This window comes from Podarcis pityusensis, assembly GCF_964106645.2.
Source record: "Podarcis pityusensis genome assembly, chromosome: 1".
NCBI classification, from domain to species: Eukaryota; Metazoa; Chordata; class Lepidosauria; order Squamata; family Lacertidae; genus Podarcis; species Podarcis pityusensis.
Genome location: NC_138028.1, coordinates 46,871,775 through 46,897,288, shown reverse-complemented (window position 1 = coordinate 46,897,288; position 25,514 = coordinate 46,871,775). Strand labels below are relative to the sequence as shown.

At 40.4% G+C, this 25,514-nt stretch overlaps 2 protein-coding genes across 2 annotated transcripts in view; one reads left to right on the top strand and one right to left on the bottom strand.

The window, feature by feature from the left end:
• The window catches only part of LOC308463436 (uncharacterized protein), a gene marked incomplete at its 5' end in the record, with an annotated part of 341,915 nt that overhangs the window by 189,494 nt on the left and 126,907 nt on the right, over window positions 1-25,514 (bottom strand). The window lies entirely within an intron of this gene.
• Window positions 1-25,514, top strand: part of PCNX1 (pecanex 1) — a 77,936-nt gene that overhangs the window by 5,619 nt on the left and 46,803 nt on the right. The window contains exons 2-6 of the mRNA XM_080981374.1: window positions 10,485-10,693; window positions 11,346-11,451; window positions 12,638-12,683; window positions 14,779-14,868; window positions 18,435-20,120. Of these exons, the coding sequence (XP_080837500.1) occupies window positions 10,485-10,693; window positions 11,346-11,451; window positions 12,638-12,683; window positions 14,779-14,868; window positions 18,435-20,120 (2,137 nt within the window). The remainder of the gene's footprint in view (window positions 1-10,484; window positions 10,694-11,345; window positions 11,452-12,637; window positions 12,684-14,778; window positions 14,869-18,434; window positions 20,121-25,514) is intronic.

Here is a 25,514-nt window from a genome sequence, read left to right as displayed (position 1 = left end):
CCATCTTTTCTCCTCAAGAATGTCCCTGGGAATGATGCTACGTTATGACGTGGGGTCATTCCCAAGGGCATTCTGTTCCAGGAACGTGGCTAGAGCAGCTGCACCACTGCTTGAAGCAACAGCAAGGCTTTTATTAAAGTGAGAAGAGAGATCTCTTGGTGTATTTAAGGCAGACTTCCCCAACCAGGTGTTTTGGACCCCAGCCAGCATGGTCAGTGATCAGGGCTGATGGGAGTTGTAGTCTGGAGGACACCAGGTTGCGGAAGGCTGATTTCAGGGTAGCCTCATAAGATTAAAAATTCACCCTAAATTGCCAATTGTTCCTTCCAGTTTTGAAAGGGATATTCAGTCCAGAACTAGTAAAAAAAAAGGGGGGGAGCTTTATGTTTGTTTTTTGTGTATAATTCAAATTGCTAGGTGTTTCTGATAGAAAGGTGTGGTACAAATAACAGTAAAAGTACAGTACGAATGTATCTTGCATAGGGTTATGATCTGGGGATGGTTTGTATATGCAAAAACGCTTATACTTGAACCATCCCTGTGTGAACATCGTCACCTTTCTGGAGCCAGTGCGGTGATTGGGCCTTGCCCCCCCCCCGCCCCCAAGCAAAGGAGACATCTCACAAGAGCATCCCAGAGTGCAGTAAGCAAGGCAAAACTTAGAGCAAAAAGAGCTTTGAAACTCTCTGCATTCCATGCATTTAATATGTGTGATTCCAAACAACTGGCCTTCAACCATGTAAGGTTGAAATCACATTAAATGTGTTTAAGAGGTGATTGTAGTAGTAATAGTTTGCCATTGTTTCCTGGAAAGCCCTATATGCAGCTTGGTACCCAGGCATTTAAAGAACCATCTTTTCTCATGTGAAACCTGCAGTTCATCAGGGACTGCTTTAAAGGTTCCCTTCCCCTCTTTGGAGGTTTGATGGGTGGTGACCAAGGAGAAGGCCTGGTCTGGCTATGGAATAACTTCCCAGAGATGCTTGCAGGGCACTTGCTTTGTTTGCTTTGAAATTATTTGAATAAAGCTTTTTATCTGAGCATCGATACTGATTTTATTTTATATATAATAAATTGGTAATTGGAAAATCTTTAAGGTGCCATGTTTCCAGCAAAATACTAATACAGTGATCCCTTTGGAAACTGATTTTATTGTTGCTTCTGATGTTGGATTGCTGTTTGTGTTCTTCATATAATGTTTTTTCTTTCTTGTGCTTTCTTGAGTTTTATTGATAATTTGGAATTAAACTTGGCTAAGGAATAACTAATAACAAATATTGTGACAGAGGGAGAGTCTTTTAAATCTTTCCACACCAGCACATAATTTTATAAACCTGTAACACATTTTCCCTAGCTCATATTTCTTAAAACTAAATACCCATAAATATTTCATCTGTAGTGTCCCATAGATTGACAACCTGAATTGTGCACATTATTCCCAGTGTGATGCTGCCATGCATTTATGTCACTGTGTTACGATAGTGGCAGCTTTATTTCCAGTTGTGTTCCTAGTACTGTACGACGTTTGCCTTTTCACCTCCTCAGCATATTTAGCTGATGTCTTTAGTGAACTGTTCACTCTTGTTCCAAAGATCTTACTTGAGTAGCCATAACCAGCAACTTTTCCTTTCTCTCCCCTTTCAACTAACTCCCTCATCTTTAAAAGATTTCTTTTTCTTCAAAGAAGAAACTATGTAACTATGTTACTATGTCGAATGTCCAGACAATTTTCTTTTCACATATATGTTGAATTTGATACTGTCATGGGCCACTGTTTATCTGTATAAAACCCATCTTTAATCAGGTCTGATGAGTATTAAACTGGGTCAAAACCCCTCTTGTCAGGTCTATGACAAACACTTTTTCTCGAAGGTAAACTCGAGGGGTCTCTGATATACAGTGCTCCAAAAATAATTTAAAAAACAGAGATCAAACATTCAATTCTTAGACTCTGGGCTGAATAAATATTTTGGATTCCTAAGCATCCTGGCAACGACATACATGGGCTTTAAAAAAAATCCATGGCAACTTCGGTTTGACAACTTCAGTTTTGTTTATGAGCACTCTGAGGAACCTTTACCGTGTTGATTTGCATAATTAAAGGAGTTGCTGCATTTAAGTAGATATATCTCTGGGGGTGTTGAGGCAATTGGGTATTGCAGTGTTGTTTTCATCACCATGGTGCTTTAGGGCGGGGAGCGCTCAAGCTTGATCCAGTCTGGCAAGGTGAAGATGTTTCAATAAGTTATAAGGGGGCAGTCCTCCTAAGTCAGGGAAAGGGTTAATATGCAGGGGAGTCTAAGACTCAGAGCATTAAATTACTGGCGTGGTAAAGAGGTTGAATTATTAGTTACACATTTTAAAATGAAGGTTTAAGTCAAGGTACTCTTTGTGAATGAGAGATTGATGGCTGTTGGTGAAATCTCAATACAGAACATTAATCTATTAATAATAGATTTGCCAGAGCAATCTTGTTTACCAAAGAACTGATTCGCATGGCATGTTCAAGGCTTATGAGTAGCTTATATGGAAGTGCCTTTAAGCTTCACTTACTGGTGTGTCAACAGTATCCTTTTTGGAGTGATGCAACTGGAACTCTAAACCAGGGGTCATCAAACTACGGTTCCCGGGCCGGATCAGGCCCACCTGGGTCCTAAATCTGGCTCGCACCATGAAGCTGGAACTCACCGTGAAGCTGAGACTCCTGGTGATGGCGATGGGAGGAAGAAGCCGAGCGGCGGTGTCTCTGCCAATCAAACACCGTGCCTGGTTTACTTCAGCAGAGTCATCCCCGTGCCTCGCTGAGGTAAACCAGGTGCGGTGTTTGATTGGCAGAGCCTCCGCCGCTCAGCCTCTTCCTCCCGTCACCATCACCGCTGCCCTGGTGCTCCTATGGGCCAGAAGGTGGAGCGGACGAGCTCGCTCTGCCTATCCGCTTCACGAAAAGCAGCAGCAGTAGCAGCGGTGGTGGTGCGCAGCCCCTGGGAAGGTAAGCGCAGCACCTTCTTTCTCTAGGCGGGGAGGAAGCCCGTTTTGTGCCACCGCAGCCAGCCCTTCGGCAAATGAGGCAGGGGGCAAACTGAGAAGGCGGGTGGGGTGGGGAGGAGGACTACTTGCCCCCCTCGCAGTGTGCATTGGAATTCGTTGTTTTTTAAAAAAATAAAAAATATATATAGCCCAGCCCTCCACAAGGTCTGAGGGACAGTGGACCGGCCCCCTGCGGAAAAAATTTGCTGACCCCTGCTCTAAACAGTATTCCCAGTGTGGCCACACCATAGATTCGTATAATGTTATTATAATATTGGCAGTTTTATATTCAGTCCTTTGTGTAATGATCTCCAATAAGGGATTTTCTTCTTTCGCAGCTGTCACACACTGGGTCAACCCCAGCGTTCAAAACTCCCATTGTTATAGGCGTGGTTTGCAACAGGGAATTTCTTTAATGCGAGCAGTTTCTGAGCTTTGGGCGCAGTATTGCGCCCAAGATTTGAGATTAAAACTGCCTTTGCTAGAAGGAAAGGAGGACCTTTTTTCTGCCTCCCCACTTCCAGCCACACTCTCAAGACTGGAGAAGAAACCCTCATAAGAATATTAGGAGGGCGGGCAGGAGAAGTATGGCCTTTTTTGCAGTCTTCAGATGAGGACTAGACCACGTGAAAAATGAACATAAGATTTTAGCCGCAGTTTATTATTTTTCAGCTTTGTATTCTTGTTATAAAAAAGTGCGCCGGCCCTAGACACTCCATTGTGGTGCCCGTAACCTAGGTTTACCATTTATCTCCTAGCTTTCTTATCTCAGTTTCTAACACCGGTCAACCCTGAACAATTTGGTATCATCAGCAAACTTGGCTACCTCACTGCTCATCTAATGATGGATCATTTAATTGCGGAACAGTCTCCCTCAGGAGATAGTGGACTCTCCTTCCTTGGAGGTTTTTAAGTAGCGATTGGATGGCCATCTGTCAAGAATGCTTTAGCTGAGTTTCCTGCAATGCAGGGGGCTGAACTAGATGACCCTCGGGGTCCCTTCCAACTAGTAAGATTCTAGATTCTATGAGCAATGTCAATCTCTGGGCAACTCCACGTTCTCTACACCTGTAGATATGTTACATATTTCTACACCACTTGATTTTTAAAAACTTCAAAGTGGTTTACAAAAGATAAAACAGTGAACAGTAGTTATGTTGAACAAATTTCAGTAATGTTTCCCCCCCCCTTGCAACATGGACATCTTTTTATTTGCAACATAGTATTGTTTAAAATATAATCACGGAAACTTATTCTCTCCAGTTTCTGCAGAGCACTAACATTTTTATTATTCAATTAAAATATTATTTATTATAAAGACATCTGAAGGCAGCCCTGTTTAGTGAAGTTTTTAATGTTTAATGCTGTATTGTGTTTTTAATATTTGGTTGGGAGCCGTCCAGAGTGGCTGGGGAAACCCAGCCAGATGGGCAGGATATAAATAAATAATTTATTATTATTATTATTATTATTATTATTATTATTCTCTTCATACCTTGCATGAATCTCCTGAATTGTCTGACTCATTTCTAGGCTTTCTAGCCTGTAAATTTGAAGGTACCTAACAGTAATTTGTGTGCTTCTATTCTCATATATATGGGATGCGGGTGGCGCTGTGGGTTAAACCACAGAGCCTAGGACTTGCCGATCAGAAGGTTGGTGGTTCGAATCCCCATGATGGGGTGAGCTCCCGTTGCTCGGTCCCTGCTCCTGCCAACCTAGCAGTTCGAAAGCACGTCAAAGTGCAAGTAGATAAATAGGTACCGCTCTGGCGGGAAGGTAAACGGTGTTTCTGTGTGCTGCTCTGGTTCGCCAGAAGTGGCTTAGTCATGCTGACCACATGACCCAGAAGCTGTACGCCGGCTCCCTCGACCAATAAAGCGAGATGAGTGCCGCAACCCCAGAGTCGGCCATGATTGGATCTAATGGTCAGGGGTCCCTTTACCTTTTTATTCTCATATACAGTAGTACCTCCGGTTAAGTAACCCTCTGGTTACTTAAACTTCGGGATGCGAAAGTGGCAAACCTGAAAGCATATTACCGGGTTTTGCCGTGCATGCATGCACAGAAGCGGTCTACTGCCGCATGCGCAGCAGTCCTCGGGTTGCAGAAACCTTGGGATCCGATCGGACCTCCAGAACGGATCCCGTCTGCAACCGGAGGTACCACTGTACACCTATACTGAATAAATATGCAAGGCAGTGATCTGCAATTTTTGACTGGCTTTGCTAACCAAGCCACCAATTGTGCCTGTCAGGTTCCTCCCTCCTTTCCTGTTCTGATTTGGACCACTGTCACTGAGCATTGGTTGAGGAAGTTCCCCCCTGTAGAAAAGAGAGCTTGGCCTATGATCTTGGCTGTTGCTGGGCAGTACAACTTGAAGTGCTGCTGTTGAAAAATAAGCCCATCATCACCCTTCCCTAACTCAGAGCAGGAAAAGGGGGAAGCTGCTTACTGTGTAGCAGAGGTACATGTAATTATAAAGGTGCAAATATGACCTTGGTGGAGAAACAGCAATGTTTAGTAGTGGCTCAGAACTCTTTAAGGGGTTTGTTATTGATGAAAAGATTTATTTGATGCACCAGTATGTGCTTGAACTTTTTATATACAGACATTCAATAGTTTTTACTGATCCTTTAAAAATCAAGACTATGGCTCATTTTAAACACAGAAATGACTGCTAGGTCTGTAGAATTCTATGTCCCTTTGTGACTGTACAGAATCTGAAAAGTTTTGTAATGATACCTTATATATGGCTATAACACTGCAGTAGATCATAGTGGTCCAGATGTGTAGCCTAGAATAGGTCTGCACTAAAGCCTAATTGGGCTGCTTTGTTGAGCGAAATGAATTGTTCCAATGTTTAATGTGGCTGGAAGCTTGTCCAGTTGCTGCATCTTCAGAAACCTACAAAGTACAAAGATAAAATGAGGCAATCATTATATTAAAATTTCTTAAACATGTTCAATTATGATAGCTTGATCTTCTCTTCTTTTCCACCCACTTATTATTAAACTCTCTTTGCCACTGGAATGTTTAATTGGTTATGTTTTCTTACACTTTTATTTATTGCTATATTCTTAGTTGTGTGTGTAACAAGACAAAAAAAACCTTTAACCTGCTGATGATTTCAAGATTTCTGATTTGTACACATTTGTTAATTGGGCTAGAGAAGTACTTTTTCAGAATAATGTGAATTTTGAAGTTTAATAACACTTAGCTACCTTCATTTAAACAGCAAACTTTATTTAAAACATGTCTATTTTAAATTTCAGGGAGGTATACAGTATAAAACCAATACAATAAATGCAAAAGCAAGTAACAGATAAAATATTTGGCTGATATGCTAATCTCTAGAGTTGAAGTAAAAGCTTCTTTTTTTGGAAAAATGGTTAATTGATGATAGCACTGTCGGAACCAAGTAGACCTGTTTGAATAGGGCATTCCATTACTGGGATGCCCTGCCAAGAAAGCCTTGAAAATGATTGTTATTTTTCTGGTGGAAGAGGTAAATGGAGAAGAGCCCTAGCAGATGAATTTAGAGTATGAGTATGTTGAGATGGGGAAAAGTACTGCTCCAGTAATGGGGCGCCAATATGTTGTTATTAAATTTTTATACAGTACTGCCCATCTTCAGAAGATCATAGGGTGGTTCATAACAAAAAAATTCAAAATGAGAACTCAAAATACATAATAAAAAACAAAAACAAACTAATGATCCGCTCCCCCAAACACATTTAAGAGGTCATACAATATTTAATCAGCCAAAGGCCTGGTTGTAGCAAAACAGTAAGTTAAGGCTACATCTAGACAATCAGTTGTTTATATCTAAGGGAGTCAAATATTTTGAAGGGAAAGATAAAAGAATAAAAAGTAATTGTACTGAGTAAAACTGTGGTTGAGACTATCAGTTAAATGCATTATATAAAATATCCATTGTGAACCATTCATCAAACACTCCTGCAAATAACCTTTTCATTATATTCAACACTGTATAAATGGAGAGTGCAAATTCTATTTTTAACAGTATTAATTCAGAAGCCCACTTTCCTCTAATGCATATTTTCTTGCCAAATGGTCTCTATGCCAAGTCATTTCCCTTTTATAAGGCTTCCTAAAATATACTTCCCACATTCTCTGTCCTTCCAAGATAGTATGGGGCTGGGCCAGGGCTGGGCCGTGCAGCATCCTTATCTAAAATCAAGCTTGGTCAATGGATCTGTGGCCAGTGTTGCATCCTGCTCTTTGCTGTGTTGGAAGGAGTTTCTAGCACCTGAGCATGCTGTCACAAGAGGCTTAGTATGTGAAGTCCCAGGTGCTGGGGTTCCCAGTTGGGGCCATGGAATCCTTGACACTAGCACATTTTTTCTTTATGTAGCTATGAACTTGGAGTCATATTGGAGTCTGAGGGCTTTTGAATCATGAATGGATGGTTGAAACGGATGACCTTTAGAGTAGAATAGATCTGATGTATGGAGCAAGCTGGATAGTTGAAGAAAACGGAAAATTAATTGGGTATCTAGACTCATAGAACTGTGAGGAATGTAGAAGAAGAAGAAGAGTTTGGATTTGATATCCCGCCTTTCACTCCCTTTAAGGAGTCTCAAAGCGGCTAACATTCTCCTTTCCCTTCCTCCCCCACAACAAACACTCTGTGAGGTGAGTGGGGCTGAGAGACTTCAGAGAAGTGTGACTGGCCCAAGGTCACCTAGCAGCTGCATGTGGAGGAGCGGGGAAGCGAACCTGGTTCCCCAGATTACGTGACTACCGCTCTTAACCACTACACCACACTGGCTCTACACCAAGAGCTTGATAAAAGAGGCTGGATCTGTGCAGTAATAGCTAGGGGACGTTGCTGGAGTGAATCTGGCAGGTACTGAATATATATTGGGGCATAAGAAAGTGCCAGGTAAATAAAGTGACAGGAGTGTTGCTAGTTTTCCTTGGTGCATTTTTCCCTGGTGTTGCCTTGTAATATCTTGAAGAAATACTGGTGATCTGACACATATATATATGTGCACGTACTGTCTAATACTGTTTAAATTGGGAAAATGCATTGTTAGAAACTGTATAGTGTTCTTATAATTGCTAGGTGGTTGCCTTGGTACCTGCTTACAACTATAGTTGAATGAATAAAAGTCATTTACATCTTGTCAGGGGAAAAAGTTTTAATTAGTGTAGCCTTCTGACAGCTTTCGTATGCATTAAGCTGCTGAAAAGAGATGGCTTGCTCAGGGTCTACAATTTCTGATCTGTGCATAATCATTTGTTCATTAGAAAAAAAGGAGTTGGAAGAGGATATTATCAGCTGGGATGATAATGATAATGAAAATGCACATTTGATAGAATGATAATTAAGGGAATTTTGATTAAGAATCATACCCTCCCTGTATAATCTTGTGCAAAATCTTCAGTGGATTATTATTTTTTAGTACAATTTTTAAAATTTCATTTTGCAATATATAATAAACCTCTGCTGCCTTGCGGGTAAGGGTAGCTGACTTTGAGTTGCCTGTGTTAATGTGCTTGGTTCTTTTTGCTTTTCTTATTATTTGTCTAAAATTAATCATTACTTTCCGAGGTCACTGTACTTAGGTGATCCAAGGGTTATTTTATTATTTTGCTTTGCCGTCTACTAGTCACCTGATCCAATGATCATTACCAAGGGGTTTGTTGTTTTAAAAGGGGGGAAAAACATGTAAAGCAATTTATGAGAGGCCTGCAGAATTTCTGCTCCAGGTCGTACAGGTGGAAGCAAAAGTATGTCAGTGGTTCCATTACATGCAACCTTAGTACCATAACTTCCTTCCCTTTCTCTCAGGGTAATATTTAACAAAGGATGCATTATAGCTAAAATGGATTGGTGTGTCTGTGACTAATCCTTTCTGCCTCAGAAGTGGAAAAAACTATTTGTAAACCTAAACAGAGGCTAGGGATTCTTTATATAGCGAAATCTAAATTCTTTATTGAGAGTAATGAAAGCAATATGAGGGTGGGAGAAGGAGGAATGAGCCTGGGGGTTGATTATGGAACTGTGCAGCAAAAGTCTTGTTTCGTGTTTCCCTATTTGCCTTGACCAAAGGGAGCTATTTAAGTTCAGGTGAGACTATTTCTGGCACTGTTACTTACGTTATTTTTCGTGTGTATTGTAGTCATGACCTAGAAATGGGTGCTTTTAAAAAAAGTCTCTTGGATAAGACCACCTTATCCCTTATATGTCCAGTAGATTATTGTGGCTATGTTTCTCCTGCAAGTTTCAAAGATCTCAGAAGCCTGACCAACAATAACTCACAGCAGGACTTTTAGTGTGGCTGCCCATGTACTTTGGAACAGAGTTCCTGTTGAGAAGTAACAGGTGCCGACTATCAGCTCTTTCTGGAAACAGTTGACAACATTTTCATTTTGACAGGCTTTCACGGCTGTATAAATGGGTATAGGCTATGAATACCTACTTGTTTTGTTTTTGTTTTGTTTTGAATATATATGGGGACTTGGGTTTATTTAAATGGTTTTTAAACTTTTTTTGGCTATTTTTTCTTGTACATCACGTTGGATGATTGTACAGAAGATGATTAATAAACTGATGATGGTGATAATAATAAATGCAAGATTTGATATAGAAAAATATTGTAGCCTAGAGCTAAACCTAAGAAATATTAATCCTCTTATTGAAAATTGCAAGAGATCTCATCGCTTTTGTCCCTGTGTTGTTGCAAATAAAGATGTGCTCTTCAGCCACTTTGAATAAGAGGTACCGTATTTTTCGCTCTATAAAACGCACCAGACCATAAGACACACCTAGTTTTTGGAGGAGGAAAACAAGATAAAAAAATATTCTGAATCTCAGAAGCCAGAACAACAAGAGGGATCGCTGAGCAGAGAAAGCAGCGATCCCTCTTGCTGTTCTGGCTCCTGGGATAGCTGCGCAGCCTGCATTCGCCCCATAAGACGCACACACATTTCCCCTTACTTTTTAGGAAGGAAAAAGTGAGTTTTATAGAGCAAAAAATATGGTATCTATTTTCAAATACACAGGGAGGACATCCTGCTTCAGAAAATCACTCTTCACAAACAGTGTCAAGAACAGTGATATAGGAGGTGGAACTAGCATGTTCATTCCCACTAACCCCCTCACATGTTTACTTAACTTTTAGCCTACCACCCAAAGAGGGCTGTTTTTTCAGTTGAATACATTTACTCAATTCAGCGTTACTTCCTAACGTTAATGAACGTGTGTGTGGTTAAATATGTGAATATGATTCAGGATTCTTCCCCATGACCCTAATATGTATAACAATAAGACCTGTTTTGAACAACATTGCATAGAATGCAGTATAAAAATGATATTTATAGAAGGTATATGCAGATTGCCATACACAAACTTCAAGATCCTTGTGATAGGTGACTTTTCTGCTTGTATCCTTAATGACTTCATTTATTTTTGTCTCCCTTGAAAGGCCCTTCCTTCTTCCATGGTGATAGTAGCAATCTACTGCCCTGTGATAGCCGCTCTATTCATTGTTCTGAAGATGGTAAACTACCGTCTGCACAGGGCACTTGATGAAGGTGAGATTGTGGAGAAGAATGCCAGTGAGCGTATGGATAGAGGTGCAAAAACAGAACAAGGGAACTCTTCTGCCAGAAGAAAGGACAGTAATGGACCTAGGTAAGGAAACTTAAGTCCATGTGATGGATACTACCCCCCTCCTTTGTCATGACCTAAGACTTAAGCAGCTTAAAGCATGTAGTTCTGGTGAGGGGTGTGACCTAACTGAGTCTAGCAATCCAGTTCTGTAGTCTTAACCCCTTCATGCACAAACTAGCACTCAGGCATAGTTATGTTTGACTGCAATTTTCTGCAAGTTTAGTCCCCTTGAACGTAGTTCATCAAGTCCATCCATTCTGTAAGAAAGGTCTAATCTGTTATTCTGATTTAGATCCTAAATATAGACAAGCACTGTTGTCTAAGTTTATTTCGGTTGGAAGGAATTGAACAAAATCTCTGCAGCCATATTTGAAACTTTGCTGCAAACTTTGATTGTAGTAGTGGTGTTTCTGTATCTGTAGTCCTCAAGGTGTTGTTGGGCTGCCAACTCTATTAGCCTCAGCCATCATATTCAGTGATAGGAGTGATAATTGGAGTTGTTGTCTTACAGCATCTGGAATATCAAAGGTTTCACAACCCTGTTCTATATGCTTAGTAGATGAACTCATTATCAGCTGTCTAGAGACTTGCCCCAGATGTGCCTTCTGACTTATTTGTCATGAACAACCAGAACAGTGTAATATTTAAGATTTCTTAAACATTTCATACTTAGTGATCCTGGTGGAGGGATCGAGATGTCAGAGTTTGTACGAGAAGCCACTCCTCCTGTAGGCTGTAGTTCACGAAATTCCTTTGCTGGCCTAGACCTAAATAACCAGGTAAGAATTAATCATGCAACAACTGCTTTCTTTTTATATACCATTATAATGGATATTGTTGTTGTTCCAGTTAAGTTCAGCAGAAATATGCTCCAATACATGATGTTACCTTTATTTTTAGTTCTGTCTGAGGACAGCTGAGAATCTTATTTTGCTAGTCTTTTAAACATACTTTATTAGTTTGTTGGTTTCAGCTTTGCAGGTTTTAGAAGATTCTTACCTATTTCAAAATTGTGTGGATCAAAAATTGCGTAATTTCAAATGTTTCTAAGTTGCATGTTGAAGCTGTTCCTGCAGTGAAGTAACGTTGTTGGGGTTGTTTTTTGTTAGTTTGTTTTTTGGCTGCTGCCCTTTATATGTTTTGTTTTTAATCCTGAGCTGCTGTGGCTCCTTGAAACACATAATACACTCCTATTCTTCAGATGTTGACAAAACTTTGTGAAGATGAATTTGTGAGAATGGAAAGAGATTAAACCTGTTTGTTCTTTCACACCTAATTATTGCTATTGTCTGAGGCGCAAATGCTTTTGTGAGTGGCAGGGAAGGTGTGTTTCTGGAAAGGAATCTAGTTTTAACTCCTATCACTAAAACAGCAAACTAAAGTGTCCTCATGTATTGCAGTCATTTTGTGGCATTAATTGCCGGGGTTACCTTGCTATCATGCCAAATTAATTACTTTGCTTTTTTCTCTTTACAAAAAAGTATTCTCTGAAGTCTTGAAGAATCAGTTTCTAGAAAAGGAGCAACACAGTAGCAACATAGTGGCTTTTTCAGAAAGAGAAAACAAGCAACAATGAGTTGCAGCTAGTGACAAGCCACTTGGATCTAGTGAAGGCTTTCCATCAGTAGAAAAGGAGGGAGGTGACTTTTGCCAATTCCCCAGATCTGCTGCAGAAGTTTGGGGAACCCTTTAGAACAGCATGGGAGGTGGGACAGAAAACTGCAGAGGGACTTGGTGAAAGTCATCTCTCTCCTCATTCCACCGGCACAAGCCTCTGCTGGATCGAAGAGGCTGCGATCTGCACAAGGAGCACTAGTGGATGCAGCTCTTCAGGTTTTATTATTCTTTATTCTTCTTGCAAGTGCCATACTCCTGCTGCATACATGGGAGAAATTGGGTATTTAACTTGTCTTTCCCAGTCGTAATTGTTTAGGCAGGTAAATAAACTTTGTTGCTTCGTTTTAGATTGGATCTGGCTTATCTCGGCGTGGAACTGCAGCTACCATTAAAGGTAAGGCCTAGTTACTAAATTCATCTTCAAGCACAACTGGTATCAAGTAGCCTTTTCAATTTATCAACATACAGTTGGTTCATGGGAAAGTGATGCATAGTGTAGGACTATCTGTAAAGATCGCCAAGACTTAGCAAAGAGTGTTATAAAAGAATGCTATTGCAGCTTGTTCATATAAAATGGCTGCACCCACCCATAAAACAGATTGACAGGAGCCATATTTTACTCCACTTCACATTTTCTCCTGTAGTCAGTGGTTGCAATATTATGCTAACTTGCTGCTTGTATATGATCTGGCACATCAAATGGAAGTTTTCTGTTCTGCCCAAATATTTTGTATTAGATGACTTTATAAAATAGAAAATTAGCATTTGTTTGTCAGTGAATATATGAATTCCTGGATGTTTCATAAGTGTGTTCTGTGACATTTAAGCTTACAGTAAGTGAGCTGGTTGATGACCTTTCCTATCTAGTGTTCATGCCTTTGGTGAAATAACTAACTGTTAAATACTTCAGTGTTTTCATGTTATGCTTTGTAGTAATTCTCACCTCCCAGTTTTGAATAAATATTGCTTATCAGAACAATCTCTATCCATTTTGATTGGATCATACTGTTCAGTATTTGATATGAGCTGTATAACCCAATGGTTTTGTTGGGAAAGGTTCCTAGCTTCCTCCAATGGGCACACCCTTTCCTGGCCACTATATCTTGAAATCATGCACAGCCCATACTCTTGGGCTATATTGCCCAGCATCGTAGAACCCATAAGCAGCCAGAGATTGGTAGCAGACCATTGGTTGTGTGTTCTCTAGGCCAATCCCTGGGGTTTCTTGTCATTGGGTTCTAGGTTGGGAAAGACTTCCTATTCTGTGACATATTGGTGCTTCTGCCAGCCTAAGTAGATAGCTGCTTCTAACTCATGATCCAGGTTCCCTCTCCTGTTGTCCTAGCCATTTTAGCAAGATTTTTCTCTGCTTTGGACATATATTATCTCTCTGTATGTCACAGTGTTGTGCATACTAATTGACAAGTGTCTGGTAATCTTCCTGCTCTGCTTTCCAACTGTGAGAAGGTGGGCTAGAGAAACTCTGAGTATTGGATGGCTCTGTGGAAAGGCAAAAGATGAAAGGCAAAAATTGCAGTTTCAATTCAAATCATGAAATTTCCCTTGGTTTTAGTATTTGTTGTCCATCACTTCATCATGTGTCATTTTCATGAGAGCTGCTGTTGAAAGAGGGCCTACGGCTCTTGATTGGGTATGGTGGGTGTATACTGTTTTTTGTAGATAGCGCTGTTGGCATCAGAAATGGTCTGATACTGGAATAGTGGACAGGATGGTGACTGGGCAACATAGTAGCAGCCTCACTGCACAGCATTATTTGTTTTATTTTCTGTACAGCCTTTATATGCCACCCAATAACAAAAGTTCTCTGGTGATTCTCACTTAAATGTGTGCATAGCTTCATGAGCTGTAAAATGCAGTGTTACACTAGTACAAGAGGAATGAGTACCAATGCTATTGTGCTCATTTTTGTATTTGGGGGGACGCAGGTGGTGCTGTGGTCTAAACCACTGAGACTCTCGGGCTTGCTGATCAGAACCTCAGCGGTTCAAATCCCCATGATGGGATGAGCTCCCATTGCTTTGTCCCAGCTCCTGCCAACCTAGCAGTTCAAAAGCACGCCAGTGCAAGTAGTTAAATAGGTACTGCTGCAGCAGGAAGGTAAACAGTGTTTCCATGTGCTCTGGTTTCTGTGACGGTGCTCTCTTGCGCCAGAATCAGTTTAGTCATGCTGGCCAAATGACCCGGAAAGCTATCTATGGACAAACACCAGATCCCTCATCCTGAAAGTGGAGATGAGCACTGCAACCCCATAGTCGCTTTTGACTGGACTTAACTGTCCAGGGGTCCTTTACCTTTTTTGTGCTCATTTGGTACTTTGGCAGGATGGAATGTTGTAACTTACTTAAATAATACCACGTGCAGTACTTAAGTATCCCAGCTAGAAATAATGCCCCTCAAAGACGCATTCTCTTATTAGGTTTGCAGGATACAGCTTTGTAAACTAACACACTATTTCTGTTGATGTGCAGGTGATACAGACACTGCAAAGACTTCTGATGATATCAGTCTGAGTCTTGGCCAAAGTTCTAGTCTCTGTAAAGAAGGGAGCGAGGAGCAAGGTAAGGCATATTATGTTGTTATGCAAGCTGTCGTATATTAAGCGCTTTGAGATGCTGTTTAGGTCAAGATGAACACTGTCTAGAAATTATGGTTTTGCATGGTGTTATTGGTTTAGTTGCATATTGTGCTGTGACCAATTGATAGGTTTAAGCATGCATCATAAATCCGTTCCATAAGCAAATTGATGGTGTGAACCCCTTCTAATAAATTAGCACCCTTTAAAAGTTTTCTAACGCCTATTCTATTTTTCTGGCAAAGTGTGAAGGATGCACTTTACTGTGCTTTCCTCCATGGATTCATATGCATAGAATATTAGTCTTTATAGACATAGGTTTGCAGTGAGTTAAAATGAAACACTGATGAGTTTCTTTAAAGTTTATCTGGAACAGAATTAATGAAGAGATCTTCCCACATGACCATATGGCATTTTCACAGGCTTCTAGTTTGCAGCATTTTTTTGCTCAGTAAGCTTATATACTTAACATGACATTCATACAACATTAATGATTGGATGTGCACAATTCTTTCTGTTGTGACACAAGACTTCACCAGAAAGTCAACTCATTACTGATTTCTCCTTTTTAAATATATTTTTACACACACATACATTTCTGTTTTCTCCCCCCTCCACCAACAGTGGGAATTGCTGAACTGAGTGTATGTTGATCTCGGTACAGACATTGTAAAGCCAGTCCACATATTCACTTACCAGAATGCACATCATGACCAAAGACATAGACAACTGTTCTTAGATTAATTGTATGTGATGAAAGCCACTACTAATTATCTAGATAAATGCTTCTTAATATGTATATCAACAGTTTAGTTCTGTCACTGAACAAAGCTTCCTATAAGCAAATAGAAGAGATTGAAAACAGTCAGGAAAAATGTGCTAATTTGATGGCAGGGAGGGTATTATCTGTGGGCTTGTTTATATATTTGTGTAAATGCAGTGCTTTGCCTCTTGATCTGGCCCCAAACATTTTGTTCTCTCTTTCCTAATTTGTATCCAATATCCATGAAATAATATTTATTTCATGATCTCTACCTTGTATCGCTTTAATGCTTCCATTATTTAAGCTTTCTATCAATGTGATGCATGTTACTTTTAACAGTGAAGAATTGCTGGAATTGACAAATCAGACTTATTTCCATGCTAAGTTAGCTTTGCATGCGCCAAGTCATAAGTCTGTCCAGTTTTGTTTTTGTTTTCTACAGATTTTTAAAATAATGCACAAACATTTTGCATTTGAATTGCACATTTTATATGCATTCTTCCTCTAAGATAAAGCATTTTGGATGCTTTCCTGGCTCCCCAGGAAAAAAAATGCATGCATTTTTGTGTTAAATGTATTTTTTGAACCAAAGCAGCATCCCTAAATTTGGAGGTGCATAATATGATTGATAGCTGTATTTTGATTCACATTTTTCTCCCACATGTTCTGTACGCTCTAGGTAGGTGCACAAATGATTCTTCTTCCTATTATTATTAATAACATGTATAGCAGTGTTTCCCAAACTTGGGTTTCCAGCTGTTTTTGGACTACATCTCCTATCAGGACCAGTGGTCAGGGATGACGAGAATTGTAGTTCAAACACAACTGGAGACTCAGGTTTGGGAAACACTGATTATTTATCCAGACCTTTGGCTGATAGCATAAAAATTTCTGGGAAGTTATCAGCATGAATCACAGAGGTTCAATGGCTATAGCTGACGAGACACCCTTAGCTGGGCATAAGTTCACTTTGCCACAGATCACCTGTGTTTCCACCAACAGCTGGAATGTCCCCAGATTGCATACCTCTCAGGAAGAGGGTTACCCCATCTAAAGCTGGTTCCTGAAACTGATTCACAGGATCCCCTTTAGTTCATTGACCCTTATCCAGCACATCACTTTTTCCAAACCCTGATTCAGCACGTGAACCCCTCCTGATTCAGATGGCATGGAAAGATAGCTGGGTGTCATCTCCATACTGAAGGCATGGTATTCCAATGACAGCTCCCAGTGATTTCATATAGATGTTGAACAGCATGGGGCAAGATGGACCCCTGAAATACCATGGGTCTGAGTAGTAGTTCCTCAATGCTATCTCTGTCACCTGCCCTACAGATAGAAGTGAAATTATTGTAAAACAGTGCCCCAATCCGCAAAGTTGTTCAAGGAAGGTACCATACTCAACAATGGTAATAGGTAAAGGACCCCTGAACAGTTAAGTCCAGTCAAATTCTACTGTGGCGCACATCTCCGCTTTCAGGCTGAGGGAGCCAGTGTTCGTCTAAAAACAGCTTTTCCGGGTCATGTGGCCAGCATGACTAAACCGCTTCTGGCGCACGGAACACCGTGACAAGAGCCAGAGCACATGGAAACGCCGTTCACCTTCCCACCACCTGTTTATCTGCTTGCGCTGGTATGCTTTTCAACTGCTAGGTTGGCAGGAGCTGAGACAAAGCAATGGGAGCTCACGCCGTTGGGCGGATTTGAACTGTTGAACTTATGATCAGCAAGCCCAAGTGGCTCAGTGGTTTAGACCTCAGCACCCCCTATACTCAACAGAGTATATAGAGATATCAAGAGAATCAAGAGGGTAGTGCTCTCCCTGCCTTTCTTCTGATAAAGGTCATGGGTCAGGGTGATCAAGACTGTTTCACTACCATACCTAGGCCTGAAGCCAGACTGAAATGAATATGGTTGGCTTGATTTAAAATGTAGACTGAACTAATTTATCATTCATGGCAAATAAAAGAGTTGATTGCAATCAACACTACTAGAATTGTGTGGAAAAGAAGGCCCCTAAAAGATGAACTTGCAGCCAAACCATTATTTGATTTCATTGTCTAATGCATTTTCTGTATTAGAAAAAAATCCCTCAAAAATAAAATGGACTTGATATCTTCACTTAAAGTAGCATGCACAACAACATCCACTATGTCTGTTCTGGCATTGCATTCCAAGGAGAACACTCCACTTTATGTTAATCTTGGATGTGGCATATTGTGAATTGTAAGGGGAATATAACAAATGAACTGAGTTGTACCTTATTTATTTGCGCAGGTAGTTTGGAAGATAACCACATTCAAGTGGGTGCAGTCCATTTCCTCCACAATAAGTGGGAAAGTGCGCAAGAACCCCAGACAGAGTTGTACCCTGAATATAATGCTTGAGAAAGACTTATCGCCTACACTACTCTTAATTTAATAGAACAGTCACCTTAGTTACCATTGTTCATTGCACTGCATTGATGGGCTCTGATCTTTTCTCAAATAAGATTTGCTTATGTAGTGGAAACTTACAAAAAGTGATCCTGTCTCTGCGTAATTTAATAGTGGACACCAGAGTAAATGCTATGTGTACATGTTAGATGAAAAGGGAATATATTTTAAACATTTTATAACCACTGTTTAAATGTGAACAAGCAAACAGCAATTGTTTCATGTAGGAATTTACAAAAATATAATCAAACTGATTGCTTTCTTTGCCCGCACTTGAGCTACTAAACATAAAGCAACTAGCTTAATTTGCAAACATGCCTATACAACTTTCTTTTTTATTTATTTTTAAAACAGATTTGGCAGCTGATCGGAAGGCATTCCATCTGGTCTCCATTGATTCCTTTGTGTCCATTCAACCATCATTATCATCTGCACAGGAGTTGCCACGGGATAGCACTGACAAAGTGTGCCTCCCTAACAACCACCATGTAGATCAATCTATGTCCAATGCATGTGACACTGAAATGGCTTCTCTTGTGCCTTTGCATTCGCACTCCTATAGGAAAGACCATAGGCCGCGAGGGGTGCCCAGGACTTCTAGTTCAGCTGTTGCTTTTCCAGATGTTTCGCTGAACGACTTTCCCCTCTATCAGCAAAGGCGAGGCCTGGATCCTGTCAGTGAACTAGAAGCTTCCAAGCCTCGATCTGGATCCAAAGAATCCTTAGCTGAGAACTCCTGCATTTCTGGAGTCTTTCAACTGGATGATATTCTGAAATGTAGCAGCCCACAGCTGCTGGCCAGAAGCTGCAAGAGCAAATCATTACAAGCGGACAAAAGTATAGACAGTCTAAGAAGCCTCAGTACTCGAAGTAGTGGCTCAACGGAGAGCTATTGTAGTGGCACTGATCGTGATACTATCAGTACTGTCAGCAGCTACAAAAGTGAGCAGACGAGCTCCACTCACATAGAAAGTGTGTTGTCGGAGCATGAGGAGTCACCTAAAGAGGAGAAGAAAAGCAGCAAGAAAAAGGACTGCTCTGTTGATTCTGATGATTGTAGTTTTGCTACTGACAAAAGGACTAGTAGCGAAAGAACTGCAGTAGAGATGAGCGTTGGCAGTAACATTCAAGAGCAAGGCAGTTTGAACGCATCAGAGGAGGTACACAATCAGAGGGCTCTTAGTACCTCTGCTTCAGAAGAAGCAAATAAGAATCCTCACGCAAATGAACTGACGACACAAGCAGACCAGCCTCCTGGGAAAACGGTTGAGAAAAGAGATGAGCAGAAAGAGAAATCTTCTGCGGTTGACTCGAGAACTTGTAAGGAGATGGTAGGAAAGCAAAAGGACGGGGATGTACGGCCCAAATCGTGTAGCTTAATTCACCGAACAGCTTCAGCTCACAAGTCCAGCAGGAGAAGGACAGGGAAAAAACGGGCTAGTAGTTTTGACACAAGTCGACACAAGGAGTATATTTCCTTCCGAGGTGTCTCTGGTACCAAACCCCACAGTGCAGTTTTTTGTCATGACGAGGACTCAAGTGATCAAAGTGACTTGAGCAGGACCTCAAGCATGCAGTCAGCCCACCAGTTCAGCAGTGATAGCTCGTCCAGCACCACCTCCCATTCGTGCCAGTCTCCTGAGGGAAAGTACAATGCCCTAAAGACCAAATATATTGCAAAAGAGAGGGGCACAGACTTGGAGTACACTTACAAAATCCACCTGGCCTCTGAGGCAAATGGCAAAAAGCACTCAACACGACGGACTACCAGCGCAAACAGTGCCAAGAGTCGTACCAGGGTATTAAGCTTGGATAGCAGTACTGTAGCCTGCTTGAACGATCCAAATCTAATGATGCCAGATACCATAAAACAACTAACAACTTCTAAATCTGATTTGGATGCCAAAGAGGGAGAGGTGCTTGATGAGCTATCTCTGTTGGGAAGGGCTTCACAACTAGAATCAGTCACTCGTTCTAGGAATAGCTTACCAAACCAGACTATTTTTGCTGAAGGGGAGGAGCAGGAGCAGGGAAGTGTTGGTAAGTAATCGGAGTCCTGGATGTAACATTGCTAGTCATTGCAATTGTTTTCTTAATAGCACCATTTCCATTGTAATGAACTCCAGCTTTCTGTTTATGAAGCTAATGCCTTCGTATGGAGCCTCTGTAGCTCTTGGATCATTTTCTGTTGTGCAATACTACAAGATCGCTTCCTGTCAGTATTATTTAGAGTTCTTTCGCTTTTGTAAATAGTTGCGTGGTTGTCTCAACCGAACATTATTTCAAAGGATGGTACCTTTTGAAGAAAATGTGTATGTGCAACCTTCTAGGATGGTTTAACTAGCATAATTACTTACCATAATTTTGCTTTCCCTGAAATAATTTAGTTACTGTTAACAAAATAGCCTAATGTTGAAAGTACTTGCAGTCCTCATCCAGTAACAAATCAGTGTGCAATATAGTTACAATTGTGGTATTTTATATATATATATCTGATCATCTTCCCTGTAAAATTTGGCTTCATACCTTATTAGTGTGGCCGATCTGTGTGCACCATAGAATTAGGCCTTGGTGTAGCTTTGTCTTCATATCCAGAACAGCACTTATTTGCACTAGGATTAATATCACCATCAAACTGTTGGATGTAACTTCCACTTTCATTTTATGTTTACTAAATGTAAAACTGAGCTTGTTTTCACCTTCTGAATTGCCTATTGGAGTAGTTCTTATACTAAAGTAGGCCTAAAGAAGGTGCACACAATTTGCTAAAGTGGATTTACATTCATTGAAGGCACTGAGATCAGCTCTTTATCTTCCGTGCTTTTTCATCTTTAAAGTATGCCATGAGCTATATCTTTCCTTTGTTTAGTCTTTGCTAGTCCTGGGCTAAGCGATGGCTCAGATTTTACCACTCAAGTTTTCTTTTACTTTTTATTGTTATTGTAGAGGTTGAAAAAATAACTTAATTCTTCGGAGTCTCAGTCTTAGAGGACTGGTCCGTAGGCATAGGGGCTGTTTTGCTCTTTCTTGCAACCCTTCAAATGTATATTAGGAGCTTATGGGAGACACTCATGCGCCTTCACGTAAGGATTGTACCTAAAGATGCCAGCTTATATAATCAAGTGTGTTCCTGTTTGAGCAACAGCCACACAAATGGCAGCAGTCCCCATATGGAGATGCTGATTTATAAAACTGCTTCTTGCCCATGGGAATCTCCTGTGAGCTTAATAATAATCCCATGTTCTTTTGTTTGGTTGTTTCAATTGAGTTCCTGCAAGACATGGGTATGTATAAATGAAACTGTATGAATGCTTTTGTTGAACTGTTCACTTTTTGCTTAATTTACCAAATAGCAGATGTTTGGTATTTTGTAGGAGTGTGTTTAAAGTTAAGCCTGAATGCAGCATATTGGGCAGAATAATTTATTTTATCTTATGAAACAACTGTAATAGTTTATGAAGAATAAGCATAAAATTGCATTGTGAGAATCAGTGATGCAAGCATGCTTAATTTTCATCTAAGATTGCATTCTTGCCTTTATTATGCCTTTGTAGCAGGTTATTCCTTGCTTCCCATCTAATGCCAGCAAGAGATTAACTTGAATTTGGATTAGCAAGTGTTCAACCTTCACTTCTCTGATCGGCACACTGCTTAATCTAACCACAGTTAGAATACCTCTGTCTCGTGTACTGCTTCCCTTTTAATCATGATTAGACATGGGCTTGAAAACTCTGATCTGAGCTAACGGTGATACAGAGGTGGTACTAACCAGCTTTAGCTCCAAAAGTGATAGGGAGGGGCAATTCATATGTAAAAACAGAAAAGAAAGGAAGTGTGCAAGTTATGCAGGAGCCCATAGGGTGCTCCCACTCATGGTTAAGAACTTGGGTGGTTTTATGTCTGTGTCAGGCAAATGTGATGCAATAACCTAGAAACAAAGTTGGGATATTCATTGTAAACACCTAGGCAACTTTTTTTTTCTGTGAAGCGCCACATACTCTCTGGAGTAATTTGTTGGAGGCCACTTGGTGAAAGTGACTGGGGCCAGAGCTAAAAGTGACTACTCAGAGAGTAGCTGGGGCAGGAATGGATTGGTCTTGTCAGAGTTCTGACTTGATAGCTTGCAGAAGGCTTTTGAAATTAGGGCCACAAGTTGTCCTCTCCTGACCTACAAGGGGTAATAACTGACTAATGATTGGGATTTACATAGTACTTATTCTTGACAGTTAAACATACTTAACTTGGCACAGAAGAGTAGTTTACAGATAGTGGCATTACATGCAGCAGAGAGGAACTATTTCATTGCCTGTTTTAAAACTTCAGAATGGTGTCAGACCTTCGCTATGAATCTGTGAAAGAAGAGTCTTATAATTGGACAAGATAGAATCAAGACTGCAGATACACTTTGTGGTGTACCTACATCCTTTTGAAATCAATTGGATATCGTTGTTAATTCTAGTTGTGGAAGTAAATTAACAAATTATTAATTTATACATCCTCATATGGAGATATCAAGCGGCATATTGATTATCTATCAGTAATGGTTACTTTGACAAACATTGGATACACCACCCTACCACTCATAGCTGCTAAAAGCAAACTAGAAAATATTGTTGCCAGTTAACATGGGAATTCTTTGTCAAGATGTGAGGTGAAATTATTGCTCTGTGCCCTTCTGTTGCCTGGTTGGCTGGAGACAAAAACCTTGCAAGAAGTTGGGTATGGGAAGTATAATCTTGAGGGCCCAGAAAAGAAGTTTTGGCTCCTTTGCCAAACTTGCTTTAAATTCTCTCTTCTGCTTCTGCTTCTCTTCACTTGTGCCTTGAAAGGATACCAAGGATTATTCCTGTCCCCCCGGTCATTTTGCTGCTGTGCCATGCTAAGCTTGACTTAGCGTGTAATTTGAACCCAGGCTTCTGCTTCAGTTTCCCCAGCCAAACCACAAGCTATAAACAAAGAACAAACCTCGGTTACAGTTCACAGTTAGTCTGTAGAGAGTTAAACCACGAGCCCAGCTTAGCGCAGCGCAGCAGCAAAACAAGCCGGCAGCAGTGAAGTGGCCATGAACTCCCTGAGAGCTTGGGCTAAGCACTGGTTTCGTTTGCAGTCACACGCAAGTCAGGCTGTTTTGTATTTCCATGCACATAACTTTTTGGGGGGCCAGCACTTCCTCAAAGTCAGCATCAGTGCCTGATCTCCAGCAGGTCTCCCCTCCGTGTTAACTATGTATGTTTATGCACACGAAAGCTTATACCAAGAACAAACTTAGTTGGTCTCTAAGGTGCTACTGGACAATTTTTTTATATATTTCAACTGTGTCAGACCAACACGGCTACCTACCTGAATCTATGACCTTAATGGTTATACATCCTTACTGGAATCTCATCTATTGGTGCCACTGGTTTATAGAAATCAGTTTGTGACTTAATGAGAGCTCTGCCTAGTGCTGTACTTATTCTTTCCTACATAGATGTCCATACTTTAATCTAAACAGAGCAAAGGTAATCCTCATATTTCAGTGTTCATTTTTTTTCTAGCCTCACTGTCTGGAATTAGACTGTTTACAACTTGCTTTCCTAATGCCACATTCATGTGCTTCATCTTTTCCATAAATTGTGAATCCTGTTCCAACATACCTGGCTTTTTTGTTATGTAGAGGTCAGCTACTTTGATGTATGCCTTCCCTTGAACATGCTACTTCTTTTGATGGTTTTCTGCCTAAAGTTCATGTACAAGAATAGAGGGTGCTTTCATGTTCAAGGGACAGAAGGACTTTACAGAGACTTACAGTTTTGCAGTGTGATTCTGAACAAAGCAGTGCACAAGCAGATTAAATGGGAAGGCTAGAGAGGATCTCTGTTAACAACCGCTACATCCTTTTCTCTGGCAGATGTAATGATCTCTCATACTTTTGCTTTGGTACAGAATCTAAGTGGAAACTGTAAGCCGCTGTTATCTAGAACTTTGAGAAGTTTTCTAGGACAAAGGCTATAGAAGATAGTACTGATCCTGGAAGAGAGTTACTAAAACACACATTTGTGCTAATAGATATGAGGCCTTGAGTGTACTGATAATAAATATATCAGAAGCTGCAAGTTTGTCACTGCTTCTCTACAAAGCTTTTAACTGGGCTATGCATTTGCTTTGTCAAGTTGATGTGTTAAGTATCTGCCTGGAAAATATGCCAATACTTATAATTAAAATGACTGTTTGAACTTGTAATTCCTTTCCTAATGTTCCATAGCCACCTTGGATTCATTATGATTGGCATCAAAGAACAGCTTGATCAGTAATGCATATAGGGTTCTATGCAGGTACAATGGGGATGTTTAGAAATAATAGCTCCATAATACAGAGGGGCAAGAATATGTTGTTTGTATATTGCTCCACCACAAAAACATGCTTTGGCACTAAGGAGTCGTGTACAGAATTCCACAATTCTTTGTTGTTTTCCATCTAAGGAATGTATCTTGTATGCAAGATACAACAAGATCATGCAGAATTAAAGCTAGTCTGGTTCATTCCATCCTTGAGAGGGAAAACACCAACAGAATGACCTAAAGGTATATTAAAAATCCTATTTTGCAGCTTCCTATACAGCATATTTTATGCCAGGTGTGGGAAATCTATGATCTTCCAGATGTTGTTGAACTATAATCCTTGTTATCTCTTATCACTTGTCATACTGGCTGGGGCTGGTGAGATTGGCATCCAACATCATCTGAGAGACTTACAAATACCCATTCCTGCTTTGTGTAGTACATCATGTTCTTATGTTGTCTCTGTCATTTTTATTTTTTTTAATTTACATCTTGAAGTGAAATTCCTTATACACTTAATTTGGCTATTTATCCTCCATTAGTTGGAGCTTTTGTAAAAACACATTAGTGTTTCAGTTCTGTCATGGTTTTTTAAAATCCTGTTGCTTTCCCTTAAAACTCAGTAATTGGAAGTTTCTGCTACCTGTGGGAGAAAGATACAAGAAGTTTTGCTTGAATTTAAGAATTCATTATAACTCAAGAGAAATCTGGGTTTTTTATATAGTTACAGAAAACCAGGGTTTAGTTATTATATTATAGCATTAGCTAAAACAAATATCGCAGGGATCACAAATTTTTCTGGGCCTATAGATGCACATGCAATTTTGAGAGATGGCCATGAGCACACTCAGGTATCTTCCTTTCTGGCTGCCCCCAGGAGACAGACAGAGACACACTTTTCCTTTTCCTGGGGTCTGGGTAAAATAGAGCTCCATTAGAACTAAAATGTATCCTCTTGAATTTGCATGATTTTTCGTGGGGTCCTCCCAAAGATATTAAAAGAACTTACACTGGTAGACACTCCGTAAATATTCTAGATGACAGCACCACTGCAACAAGGATTTAAGGCGCAGATCTTCATGAATATTTTACATTAGATGACAACAAATGCACC